The sequence below is a fragment of the Bison bison genome, unplaced genomic scaffold, assembly GCF_000754665.1.
Source record: "Bison bison bison isolate TAMUID 2011002044 unplaced genomic scaffold, Bison_UMD1.0 scf7180017864451, whole genome shotgun sequence".
NCBI classification, from domain to species: domain Eukaryota; kingdom Metazoa; phylum Chordata; class Mammalia; order Artiodactyla; family Bovidae; genus Bison; species Bison bison.
The window spans coordinates 8,801,740-8,816,113 of record NW_011495013.1 but is presented as its reverse complement, the minus strand read 5'-3'; the positions used below and the strand labels follow the sequence as shown (position 1 = coordinate 8,816,113).

The window sequence follows — 14,374 nt, the reverse complement described above, 5'->3', positions numbered from 1 at the left end:
ATAGTGGCTGTATTAGTTTGCATTCCCACCAACAGTGTAAGAGGGTTCCCTTTTCTCCACACCCTCTCCAGCATTTATTGCTTGTAGACTTTTGGATCGCAGCCATTCTGACTGGCGTGAAATGGTGCCTCATAGTGGTTTTGATTTGCATTTCTCTGATAATGAGTGATGTTGAGCATCTTTTCATGTGTTTGTTAGCCATCTGTATGTCTTCTTTGGCATTGCCTTTCTTTGGGATTAGAATAAAAACTGACATTTTCTAGTCCTGTGGCCACTGCTGAGTTTTCCAAATTTGCTGGCATATTGAGTGCAGCACTTTCATAGCATCATCTTTCAGGATTTGAAATAGCTCAACTGGAATTCCATCACCTCTATTAGCTTTGTTCATAGTGATGCTTCCTAAGGCCCACTTGACCTCACATTCCAGGATGTCTGGCTCTAGGTGAGTGTGAGTGATCACACCATCGTGATTATCTGGGTCATGAAGATCTTTTTTGTACAGTTCTTGTGTATTCTTGCCACCTCTTAATATCTTCTGCTTCTGTTAGGTCCATACCATTTCTGTCCTTTATTGAGCCCATCTTTGCATGAAATGCTCCCTATGGATGGAGGTTCATGACATTGTACAGGAGACAGGAATCAAGACCATCCCCAAGAAAAAGCAAAAGAGCAAAAAAGCAAAAAAAAGGCTGTCTGAGAAGGCCTTACAATTAGCTGTGTAAAGAAGCAAAAGCAAAGGAGAAAAGGAAAGATATACCCATTTGAATGCAAAGTTCCAAAGAATACCAAGGAGAGATAAGAAAGCCTTCCTCGGCAATCAATGCAAAGAAATTGAGGGTTATGTTTTATTTGGTGGCAATTTTTAGGATTTCAAGCCTGGAAGACAGCATCTCAAGTAACCCTGAAAGAAGTTTCAAGCAGGTAGGGGAAGGAGTCAGGTTATGTAGAAGTGTGCAACAAATGTCAAAGATTATTGTGAATTATGGAAAAGCCAGGTATCTCAAATTAAGGAATACAGCACTCTTCTTTGTATGGAAGATGCAAATGTCTGGGTACACCAAAATCATTCCTTTCATATGCATCGCGGCTATCTGGGGCCAGCATCCTGCTTTTGGTTTTTCACATCCTTAGTTCCTCACTCACCATTCACTGTAGAATATCAGCAGTCAACAATTGCTGGATTGCAAGCATTGTTCTCCCTTTTTGAGCACTCTTGGGGTTCAGAAATTCACATCTGGAGGCCCAAAATCACCAATGGCTGCGGCATCCTTGTTTACTGATACGGCAGGGAATACTCCATTTCACATGTTGAGAGTATTTCAAATCCAAAAAAGGAGGGGAAAGTGGATTGTTCACTGATCATAGGAACATGTAACTGCTAGAACTCATTTTTAAACTCGTCTCTATTGATCAATGACAGTTTTGTATGGGGACCCAAATGTGGTACTTTGACTTAAAAGTTTGGTATGTTTGGTCTTTGTCCCAGTTCCTGACACAGAGCTCCTAAAATCCTTGGGATTTCTATAAGTGAATAGAAATTATGGTGTCTTTTGTTATGTTAATGAGATGCCTTTTAGAAAGCCCCTAATGGGGCTGCTTGCCAGGGGAACCAGCCCTGTGATTAGAGGGTTGGAATTTCCAGTCTAAACCCCTCATCTCCAGAGAAGAGCTGGAGATTGCATTCAATTACCAATAGCCAATGATTTAACCAATCAGGGCTGTTATGAAGCCTCTTTAAAAACTCGAAAGGACAGACTTCAGATAGCTTTCATGAACACGTGAAGATGTGGGGAGAGTGGTGCACTTAGGAAGCATGGGAGCTCCATGCCCCACGTACCTTGCCCTCTGTCTCTTCCATTAGGCTGTTTCTGAATTACATTCTTTTATAATAAACTGGTAATGGAAGGAAGGGGTTTCCCACGTGATGCAGTGGTAAAGAATCCACCGGCCAATGCAGCAGACGCCGGTTCAATCCCTGGGTCAGAAGATCCCCTAGAGAAGAAAATGTCAACCCACTCCAGTATTCTTGCCTGGGAAAACCCGTGGACAGAGAAGCCTGGGGGAGATACAGTCCATGGGGTCCCAAAAGAGTCCGACACAACTTAGTGACTAAACAACGACATTGGAAGCGACTATTTCTCTAAGTTCTATGAATCACTATAGCAAATTAATTGAACCTAATGAAGAGTTGTGGGAGATTTAGCAAATTATAGCCAGTTGGTTAGAAGCACAGGTGACAACCTGGACTTGGAATTGGCATCTGAAGCGGGGTAGGGGTGCAGTCTTGCAGGACTGAGCCCTTAACCTGTGGGATCTAACATTCTTTCTGGGTAGATCATGTCAGAACTGAATTGCTTGGTACTGTTGGAAAACACCCACACACCAGACGATGCCTTTGGAAGCCAGCCCCACACTTCTGAAATTGGCTAATTAGCAACAAATAGCCTTACTCCAGTGACCTCAATTCCTTGACTGATGCTCAACAAATCCCTAAAATGCCCACTTCTGAAAAATTGGCCAACCCTGAACTCCAGTTTCTCCCAAACTCTTAATAAAATTAGCAGGAGAGGGGCACCAGTAAGTCCATCAGAGAACCCAGCAGCGCACAGAGAGCTTACACGCTTTCATCCTCCTGCAGTCCAACTCTCTCACTCTGTATGAGCACCCCAGCAAATTCTGGGTAGAGACATCCACCTGAGTTTACACCTCGGCTCCCTTCCAGCTATGTGACTTAGGACAAGTCACTCAAACGCTCTGAACTTGTTTCCTCTACGTATTTCCAGGAGATCAGGATACAGCACATGGTCTGACTTGCCGCCTTCTCTTCCAAAAGGAGCTACATGATGTCATTAAGTCAACAACTGGCCTTCTCGACTGCATCCCTCGAATCCTTACAGCCAGATCTCAAAACAAAAATCCACACATAAACACTTAGCAATGGTGTGCTAAAGTAATGACAATCAGCATGATGGACTAGAAAGATTCTGCCACCTCCACTGATATCTTTGTGTACACTGCTGCACCTCCTTAGGGACAGTTCTTGGATGAGTCCCCATAATGCCCAACTCTCCAAAAGGAACACTCATCTCCAGCTGAGTCAGTATCTTTCTGGCCTACCATGTATAATTGATAAGGTGCCACTTAAACCCAATCACCATAAAACTTTCCATCCAGAGATCCTCCCTAATTCTTCAGTCTGTTGATTTTCTATTTATTCCAGTCCCCTCTCTGCACACTTATAAAATTTGATTCTTATGTTCTCAATTTCACATAGGAATTCTGCCTCAACATACAATTCAAGTTAATAAAGATAATGATTAAACTGAGAATCTGAAAATCAACCTTGATGGGGGGAGTATAAGGTTTGGAAGGATTTATGAGCACTTTAAGACATGCAGAATAGGTTATTCAAAGGCATCTATTATTTTATGGAGTGATTCTGGGAACTTATGTGATGAAGTAATAGTTGCTGTCATGCCCAACTCTCTGCGACCCCGCGAACTGTAGCCCACCAGCCTCCTCTATCAATGGAATTCTCCAGGCAAGAATACTGGAGTGGACTGCCATTCCCTTTTCCAGCAGATCTTCCCGACCCAGGGATCAAACCCGGGTCTCCCACATTGCAGGCAGATTCTCTACCGTTTTGAGCTCTAGGGAAGTCCTCTGTGATAGGATAACCCTTATCCAAATCCTACTTTCGAGGTAGGATATGTAGGAGCCAACAAGTAATGAAGCCAAAATAAATAATAGGCCATCAAGAGGAAAAAAACACAGTGGCTTTCAATATACTATTAGAAGTTAGACCAAAACTCTCTGGAGAGTTAGTTCACTGGTAACAAGTACAGCTGCAGCTCTCTTTAATCATCATACATTTATCTAAGACTTCTACAGAACACTAGTTTGAATTTCAGATATTCAGATTAGGCAATTCTGAGATGTCTCTGCTGGAAAGTGTCAGAGGGAAAACCAAACCTCTTCAGCATGCTTTCTCAAGGCCAGAGTTCTTCATAATCCACTCTCCAGGGAAGGACTGCAAAAGAATTTCCTTCAGAGGACTGAATACATTTCTTTGGGAGAAGAGATTTACATTTTAAATGATGTTTAAAAAAATTTTCCATTTAATTACTACAGCCAATTTTTGTTTTTTCAGTTTCCAATTATTATTCTCAGCACAGGCTACTTATCACAATTTCTCAGCAAGTACACTTCTATACATGGGATGATTTTATTTTTTGTTAAGGCAACTGAAGATAAATGTTAGGAACCAATTCGAGGAGGGGGTGGAACCCAAAGTATTTTCTGTTGAATGTGCCAGAAGTGGTGAACATGCCTTATTTTGGAATACCTCCCGCACCACAAGCTTAGCTTAGGTACACAGGGCCAGAAAGTTTGATGTATTGTTTGCTCACATGATAGGTTTCTTTTTTCTTTCCTTTCTAGCTATAACAAAGTTCCAAGGGCAATTCTTTTCTAAAGGAATCACAAAAGCTTTTCTCTAAGCTTCTGCCTAAAAGTTATTCTTCCCACCAGAATTTGGGAAGAACATTCAAACGAGTCATTTCAGTATGATGTAACCAAGTCACAGCATCATGGGAACTAGGTCCTGCCTTCCTATAGGTTCAAACAAATGAAGAAAGTTCAGAAGGAGCAGTTTGCCACCTCACTTCTGTAGCCTTGGGGCTGACTCGATGATACATGAAATACTTTAAAACTACTGTGTGTGCTGTGCTTAGCTGCTCAGTCATGTCTGACTCTTTGCGACCCCATGGGCTACAGCCCGCCAGGCTCCTCTGTCATGGGGATTTTCCAGGCAAGAATACTGAAGTGGGTTGCCATGCCCTCCTCCAGGGGATCTTCTCAACCCAGGTAGAGAACCCAGGTCTCCCGCACTGCAGGCAGATTCTTTACCGTCTGAGCCACCCAGGGAAGTCTAAAACTACCTTAAGGGATTTTTTAAGAGAAAGCCATGAAAAGAGAAAAATAAACAAATCAGTTCTGAAACCAAACACAAATAACTTTTTTATTTATGGGGTATCGTTTTACATCAATTACATTAAAACCTAAAACCAGTTTGCTGTACTCAAGTTAGGTGGCATAACAATATTTCAGTTAAGCTGGGAGTCACAGGACTTGCACACGTTTATGAAGGTGATGCAAATACTGACGACACGAAGCATTCACAGTTACAGGTTAGCTGCAGTTCACTGACAGTAACCCCCGAGAGAAATGACTTCATGAAAAGAAGCAACCCACATTTTGGTCTCATTTACAGACACCCAACAATTTAGTTGGTCAATGGATTCTATACATTTATTATACAACATATGAAAGAATAAAAGATAAGGCTTACAGAGGTATTTTAGCAGTTGTAAGAGTAAAAACCAAGGGCACAAACTAACTTTTAAAGCTTTCTGTATAAACTTCAAAAGCACTGTTAAGATGGAGACTGAGAGGCAACAGAAGTCTGTTGTTAATCCAGATCCTAGAAGTCTGTCTAGTGAGCTTTATAAAAACTTAGTTCAGAGGTCATGCTTCAAATAAGCTGCACGTAACATTATAGAGGGTGATTATGGCAAATCAAATAATGCAATTTCCAACCTACCGCAACAGTCAACATCTAAAAGTTGGATTCCGTTATCACAGAGTATTGCAACGTGGAGGCCAAAACACGATGGAAAGAAAGAAAGGGTGGAGATGTAGGTGATAAAGAAAAACCAGAAAAAGGCACCCTCGTTTACTTATCATTTGCCCATAAATAAGTGCTTGGTGACTGCTCAACTTATGTAACTTAGGGAGATTTTTATGAAAAAATATCTTATTACTTCTGGCTCTTCTTCCCCTTAAAAATAACTGCATAAAATCACAGAAACCAAGGGCAAGCACGCTGCAGTCACAAAGATTTATTTTTCAAGGGAATTCAGAGATTATTTGGCCTTTTCTAAATAGGCAAGATCACCCTTCTGGAATATTTACTTCCATGTTACACATCATGAAATAATTTTTGCTTGGCTTTTCCAAAACCCCTGTCATCAAAATGTTCACTGTGTGTTAAAATGTAACATTTTCCCTGTAGCCACCCTCTTATTTTGGGATTAACTGTGCTTACTGTTAAAAAATTTTCCAGTTTGTTACAGTACCTTTGAAAATAATTTCATTGATGATTTCTATTTGCTTTAAACAAAACTAGAGTTGATCGAATTTAAGAACTGCTGCCTTTAAAGTGTGATTTGTTAACTTCATGGGATCCTTTTGAAAATGAATCAAGTTCTCCACAGATTGGAACCTGCCTATAGCCAGTCACCAATGGAGTTAACAGGCACCCGTCGGAACGGAAGCCCTTTCAACACGCTGGTCTCAGGAGCTGTGCTTGCTGTCAACGTCTTCTGTTCTTTTCAGGGATGAATTTGTGCAAATTGGTGTGAATGTGTAAAGTAGAAGGGGAGTCTACAGCTTCTAAACAAGGAATGATTAAGTATGCTTAATCACTACAGAGTTTTTCAAACTTCTGGTTTATTTCACAGCAAACCAAACCTTTCTATTTGGTAGAAAAAGGAAGTGAGTTTCATTCTACCAGATCATGATTTTGTATATGCACACACACTGTATATACACACAAAATTCCTGTCTTTGGTGGTTCAGTTAGGGAAAAACAAAATATGAAAATCTGAACACTGTTTGCAAAGAAACTGTGAAATCGTGGTCAAACAGTAGCATTGTCTGTGTGCTTTACTCATATAATGCCGTTAAAAGGTTCACATTTGACCCAAAAGGTTTTGGGGCCAGGTTTTGAAATAATCTGAACCTCTTCCAACTGTCACATGTTCAGTCATGGATTTTGCTCACAACTATGCATTTTCTTGCTCAAATGCACCACTAGCTTTCACTTGGTTGAAAGTCATTAGACTATTGTGTTCTCACAAACTTTAGGGACTAAATTAAGTCATTCAATAGCACCAGAGAGTTGAGGGAGAAGCATGTTTTTTGTACATTTCCTTGAGAAGGGCTAAGACAAGAAAAGAAAAAAAAAAAACAAAACATAAAATACAAACCTAAAAATACCATCCCATTTACTCCTGTTTCTTCACCCACATAAATAATGGCTATCACCTCTCTGTACATATTACTCAGGTAATGACGAGCGGCCCCTCCAGGAAAGGTCCTACCGTGTAATAGAGTTTTTAGCTCAATGCTGGTGGTGTCGTGTCCACTGCCTGCAATGGACATTCTGCCAGGAAAAGCCTAGCATGAAAGAAACAAAAAAAGGAAAACAAAACAAAACACCTCTCACTTACAGTATAGTTCTTCCCCCCACCCGCCCCCGCAAAACTAGAAAATCAGACACCATGAAAGCTTAACTAAAATTTCAAGCCACAACTAAAAGTGCTCTGCAGTTATAAATTGCCAGCAAACCATTAGGTTTTCATGGAGGCGGCAAAATAAATTTTACTTAGAATGGCATAGAAAGCATCAGCAGACCAAACACTGACTAGAAGAATGCAAAAGGAAAAAAAAAGCACTAAAAAAGTATACAAGGGTTTAAAACCAATGGGAAAAAAAGGTGCAATTGTAATTTGTTCATCTGTACCTATATTCAAACTATGACAGCTTTAACATTAGAAAATCAAAACCTATATACTGCACGGTGGAAATGATGTGTGGCATGGTATGGGTCTATATGTTCAATTATTCTAACTTGCATCATTTCAAAATGCTAATATTTAAGTAAACCAAATTAGATTTGGCATAACGCCTCTGAAAAGTTACGACTCCCACCTCCTTCCAAAGTTGGCCTCTTAAATAATAAGGTTAATTCTGGCAACATTTGCATATGATAACAGCTGTTCTGTCTTATATCTGAAATGCTACATTTTGAGACCAAAGAAAAGTGTAATTGGGTCATTTGAAAAAAGGGACTAGAAATATGCCACAAAAATTATTTTACAATACATTTTTGCAGAAATAATCTCTAGGTGAAGCTTTGTCTTTTTATACACATATACAAAATTTAAACAGCAATATACACATAATCACAGTGAGGACGCTGGCAAATTCACCAATCTGTAGTGTAAATACAAACTGCAAAGCAGCCTTCCAAGAGAACAGTGCCACACAGCAAGCAGAGCTGGCCCATTCAACAGCAAACACCGACGCGTCCCTGCCAAAGGGAGACCGTGCGAGAAAAGCAGCATGCGCTGGGTACAAACAGCAATTTATGGCTAATGGTTGACATAACTGTGGTAACAGTGACTCTCTCGCTGCTATGCATAAAGTCCTAGGACATCTGTTTGTCTTTATACCACTCCACAAACTCGTCCAACAAAACTGGCCCTGGAGAGAGAGAGAAGAGAGGCAGGGAACAACACAGCTATGAGACTTCTCAGAGGCTGAGGAGCAAACGTGCGGGGGGCAGGGGGAAAACGACACCCGCCCAGTACTTACATGCTCCATCTTCATCGTAGTTGCTGAGGTCAAGGTTAATTGTTCTGCTAAACTCTAGCACATTGCACCATTGGTCTTTATTAATAACTTTATATTTTGATTGCTGGTGGAGGAAAAACAATATGAATTACTGACACAACAAATCAGACAGTTTCAACTGCTGTGACAATCAACTTGATAAAAGCTCATGAAGGTTATCACTTTCCATTTGAGGTGTGTTAGGCACCATTCTAGGAGAAGGGTGAGAGATAGCGAGAGGGGAACTGTGGATGACAATTTTCATTACAAAAATATTATGGGGGCTCAACATAAAACAACAAGTGCATCGAAGAAACACAACTTTACATCCCTAGGAGTGAAATTTCTAGATGGCAAAAGCCCTTTTATGTAAAAGAGGGATAATATCCATTTCACAGAGATGTGGTAAGGATTAAGGCAGATAATTTCTATAATTTATAAAAAGCACTTTATTGAGTGTGTGGCACACAGTAAGTGCTAAATAAAGAGTTGCTCCCATTAACAGGCCCTGACATGAACATCATGCTTCCTGTCAAGCTGTCAGCTAACGGCACATGCCGCCGTGGGTTTACTCAACGAGACCTTGCTAAGTGCTGCAAGCACTCTCAGGACTAGGTGGTCCAGTCACTGAAGAGTTACTGTTCTGATAATTAAAAACTTGAGTCTGATCATAAAAGGACTAAGAACAGCCATGAAATAGTTTTTCTCTTCCTCCCAGACAGGAAAAAGGCCACATGCATATTTCAAAATATAATATCCCTGTATAAAAATCTAAAAATAAAACCCAGTCTGATAATTCTTAAATCTTTGCCACTAAAATTGGGAACACTGGAAAACAAAGCAAGTACCTAAAAAGCAAAGAGAGTTGAGCCAATGGTTTGGAGGATGTAAACACAAGAAAAGCTCAAATGAAAGGATTACTGGGTCCTTTTAAAAGAAAAATGCAAACTGGTGTGAGAGAGAGAACAAAGCACAGACTATAAACTTTCTAAGCAACTAAAAGCAAAACCCAGTCACTGAAACAGTTGATGGTGCTCCTGGAACTGTGTGAAGTCAAATCTGCTGTAGTCTTTCAGCTACAGAAGGACCTTCACACCCAGCCTTAAATTCTTCCCAGGATCCTGAGATCAGGAGCCCATTGCTACTCACTTTCCAAATAAAGCTAACATTTCTGAGGGTTGTCAGAGAAACTGGAAGAGATCACTGGTAAATACGGGCTGTCATGTAAACAAGTGCTTCTTATGTTAAAAACTTGTTTTCATACCTTTCTTCAGGAATCCCAGTTAGTAATGTTAAAAGCAAATTTTAATAACAGTTCTCAAAGAAGCCTGTCAGAAGTTTTTCTGGACCATTACACCAACAAGTTGTAAGGAAGATTATTTCAAGAGTGAGGCTGGAGTCAGTGTAAAGTCCAGGAATTTCTCCAAGATCCAACACCCTTATCCTTTCAAGGAAAAAGCAATTTTTAAAGGGGTTTGGGGACTGGAGGGCAAGAAGGAGGCTATATATGACAACCCAAGTAACTCAGACTTTCACCTCAGGTTCTTCCAAGTCTTAACAGTATTACATTGGCATCAGAGCCAGTTCCTAATAACCAGCAGCTCAGAATTTCTCTCATTAATACTTAGAGCAAACAAATGATAACAATGGAGGGAAGTGCTGGATTATTTCAAACACAAACGTGAAGAAAATTTAAACTGCAGGAGATACCAAATGAAGGAACTGGCCACTGAGACTGAAGTTTCTTGGAGATAAGAGTAGGTAAGGACATGTTACACAGACTGAATTTAGTGAGAGAGTGGATGGCTGTTCTCCAACCTTCACTTCATAAAAGTGGAACTTCATCTAAAGCCACAAAATAAGGTAAATCTTGTTTTACTCTTGTTATAAAAAGCAGGAAATCTAAACACAAACAAAAGGGGGACAAGAGAGGAAAGGCCAGAGCTGCGGTGTCTGGAGCATTTGTAGGGGGCCGGGGCCATGTGCACACACAGGGATGCTCGGGACTCGGGAACGTGCTCAGGGGCAGCCAGTACGTCGCCACAGTTCCTACAGGCAGAGAAGTATGACAAACAGAAAAGTACAGAAGAGGATCGAGTAAAGTTTACTTGGTAGTTCTAAGCAAGCAAACATACATTCCATAAAATAACAATTTAGTACCTCTAAGAATTGGTGAAAAACTGGAAAAAGGGGCCAGATTTTTCCTAGTAACAGTCCCAACATGCACTTGGCAGTGTTTATGTCTAGGCTTCGCTGGTCCTTTTCCTGTTTAACAAACAAAAACAAGGATGAGCCAGGTGCCCCCAAACAATCCAAATTCCTATTTCACTTCAGTGAGGAATTAGTAAACAGTTCCTGTATCATACACCATAAAAACCCTGAGTCAAGACTAAGGTAGGGGGAGGGGAGGTGGTCAGACATAATGGAAGGGTTAAACAGTTTTGTACTCTAGAGTTTTACTGTGAGAAAGAGTCATATCAACTGAATGATCACCCTAATCTATGATTATTTCATGGGATATGATTGTTATCTGTGATTATTTCTTGGGATAAATAAAAATCCATAACTCAATCACTAGCTGTTTGACATTTATGATTATTACCGACATCATAATTACTGATCCCCAAAACCTATAACTTAACTACATAGAGTTTAAAGGTTTCAAATTTCATGCTTAGGAATCAGGTTTTCTTGAAAAAAAATCTTTCTTCCACCAATTTTATTTCACTGGTAAATGCTTTTTTTGCACCTAAAAATGATGGAGTTCAGTGGAGCTCCTAATGAACATCGGGGCTCTGGAGAACCTTCCATCCCCCACCTTCGGGGAAAGCAGTATGTCCACCTGTCTACCTGCCACAGTGCTTCTTACCTTAGATTTGCTGCACGCGACATCTCCTAGCACAACACCCCTAACTAACAGCCAGGTGAAAGATGACATTGCATGAGGAATCCAGAAAAGACATTTACATAAGCCTGGGCAGATTATGGGCAGATTAAGCTCCTTCTACTTATATTTACAATTAAGAATGTTAATTTCTCACTGATCTTTCTTACAAGATTCCATCTGGGAACTAAAAAGTGGGCAGTTTCTATGTAAAAGGACAGAGGACCTGGGACCTTGAGTGGTAACCTTAGACATCAAATGGTAGCTAGCCTCGTCATGGTATCTTAGTTTCAAAGAAACTTTGCAAAAGTATCTTTCTACAAAGGGAGAAAGTGCCTGGCTGTTTCATGTGGAGTGGAATCTAAATGTTCACCAGATTAAGGGAGGATGCATGACCCCGTGCCGGCCACATGTGCAGCCACACACACCTCCTGATAAAGCTGTTACCTCAAGTTTTCTAACAGTGAAGTGCTCTTGAGTACAAGGAGAATTTCTGGCCCTGACACTGATTTTAAAGTAAAGGACCTAAACAATACAGCAAACGTAAGCACCTCACTCAATAGCCAACAATGGAGATGTGCGACGGGTCTGCCTTTCGGCCCCAGTTGTGCGGCATGACGGCCATGCAACCACAGGCCGGGTCAGATGGCTCTCAGTCACCCGGCCCTGTCCTGGCCACACAGCTTAAGTCTGAGGAGGGCTCCATAGTTCAGGGCAAGCAGGGGCCTGCCCTCTACAGCCTGTCCTGCCCTCCCCTGGCCACGTACATCACCCTGCTCAAGGGTGCAGGGCTCACTCCGAGGAGAGGACAGTGGGAAGGGCACCCTCGTGGGGGCCCCCCTTCTGCCCCCGAGCCTCGTGGGGTGTTGCACTGCATGGCTCATGCTTCTGCAATGCACTGTGCAAGGAAACAGAAGACTTCCTCTTGTCCTGTCACGTGGGTGCAGCAGCAGCAGCATACCCCACTATGGAGCACCCTCCACAGTCCCATGGAAGAAAACCAGGGACCTGCTGAAAACGCACGCGGCACCACAGGACCGGGCCCCAGTTGAACAACAGCTCAGGCAGCGCTGGGCTGAGGGCATGGACGCTCTGGAAATGCTCTCCCTCTGAGGAGCCTGTAGTCGTTCACTAGACCTAAAGTCGCCAGTCTGGCCCTGATACACACTGTGCCTTCTTCCAACACCATCCACGTCCCCATCACAATGGACATACACTAAGGTGACAGAAAAGAAGATACAGAGGACCTGGACAGACTCTTGGAAACAGTGCAACCATCTGACAAACTGGTGATCATGAAGGATTTCAATGCATGTGTTTGGCAGCGATGCCAAAACATGGAGGGAAGGCATCAGACTCACAGGGCCGGAAAGCTGAACAGCACTCACTCACTCCTGCTCTGCCAGGGTGCCAGCCAGCAGCTCGCAATCACTAACACCATCTTCTGCCTAGCAAACAAGAGAGAGATATTATGGAGGCACTCGCGATCTGAACAGTGGCATCTCGCTGATCACCAATGTTGCCTGTGGGGAGATGTGAGGCTACGTGCAAATGACCATGACTGCAAACACTGCGGATTCCTGGGGACAGCACAACTGAGAGATCCCAGAGCAAACATCTACGAAACAGCAAAATGGAGACACGCCCGGGGGTTCTCTGACAGTGATCCTAATGGCATTCTCAAAGGTGTTCCCAACTAAGTGAACTGAATCTCCCAGGATGCTATGAAGCAGCCATCAACACTGAGTGTTGTTGTTGTTGTTTTTTAAATCACCTTAACAAATCCAAGGAATACAGCTAAAAACATCTAGAAGCCCTTCGAAGGAAATTCAAATAGTTCGCTGTCAACACTGACCCTGTGACTCTGCTCGTGGAGCATCAGGGTGAGAGAGGCAGACTTCAGCATCTCAAGGTCAGAATCTAAGCAGCGAGTACCTTGAGACAGGCTGTCCAGAGTCAACCAGCACCCCCAAAGGCCCCTCAAGGCTAAGGGGAAAGCAGAAGAACTGCTCTCCCTGTCCACCTCTCGACCCACAATGTGCAGGTATGGATTTCACGGCTTTCATTTTTCTAAGACAACAAAACAAACAACTTTCATTGTATCCATCAAATACTAATAGGAACCAAGCAGGCTCCACACACACACACCAAAGACCTATTAACCCCCTACAATACACAACTAGATTCTGCTTTGTGGTCTTCCTTAAACACATATTTTTAAAAGCAGTTACAGATGTTATTTGCAGCTGTAAAACCAAAGGATCCTACTCTGAATATTCTAAAAAGCTATGTTTCGTTTATGGAACGAGAACGTACTCCTCAAGCTAAAGACTATTAACCACTAATGGAGTGAATAATGAAGTTTTATCAAGTTCTGATTTGACATTCAACTTTGAAAACAAATAGTGCTTTTGTTTATGTAAGACTGTTCAAATACAGGTCTTCCTGTAAGATGTGATAGTTAAGCTTTTTTTTTTTCTTAAATGGCACAGGTGACACAAACTAAAACAAAATAATTAATCAACTGTAAATATGTAAATATAAATATTACAAAAATGATTCTCCAAACATCTAGGTATTCAGACACGCTATGTCACAGACCTCTGTCAGATGACCAATTTCCAATTTTCCCAAAGTTTTAATAGTACTTGAAAAAGGGGAATGCTGAATTACTAAAATTATAAAGAAAAAAATCTTTAACATTAAAAAAGACATCCATAAGATTTCGGGAGAGGCTAGAATACATAAGAAACAATATATAAGTGCCCATGATCACAAACATGTTGAATGGTGACAACCAAGAAACTGGTAACAATTTACGTGAAATCCAAAGGCTGTCACTGAAGACCTGTAATACAGGTCACAGAATTTTTATTTGAAACCATGGGGATTACAAAATATAAAGAGACAATGCAGTCTTCCTTATCACAGTTCAACAAACATAAGGCAAAAACAGAGTGCTAAAGAACATGAATCAATGTGGTTGTTTACAAAGCTGAAAACACAGCAAATCAGTTTTCTGAATGGGAGTCC

At 41.4% G+C, this 14,374-nt stretch overlaps 1 protein-coding gene across 3 annotated transcripts in view; it reads right to left on the bottom strand.

The window, feature by feature from the left end:
* Positions 1-4,993: 4,993 nt before the first annotated feature.
* DCUN1D4 (DCN1, defective in cullin neddylation 1, domain containing 4) overlaps positions 4,994-14,374 on the bottom strand; it is a 70,682-nt gene continuing 61,301 nt past the window's right edge. For all 3 annotated transcript variants that reach the window (XM_010858916.1, XM_010858915.1, XM_010858914.1), the window contains 3 exons: positions 10,618-10,722; positions 8,440-8,542; positions 4,994-8,328 (listed from right to left, as the gene is read on the bottom strand). In XM_010858916.1, coding sequence (XP_010857218.1) covers positions 8,273-8,328; positions 8,440-8,542; positions 10,618-10,722 — 264 coding nt within the window. In that variant the 3' untranslated portion in view covers positions 4,994-8,272. The remainder of the gene's footprint in view (positions 8,329-8,439; positions 8,543-10,617; positions 10,723-14,374) is intronic.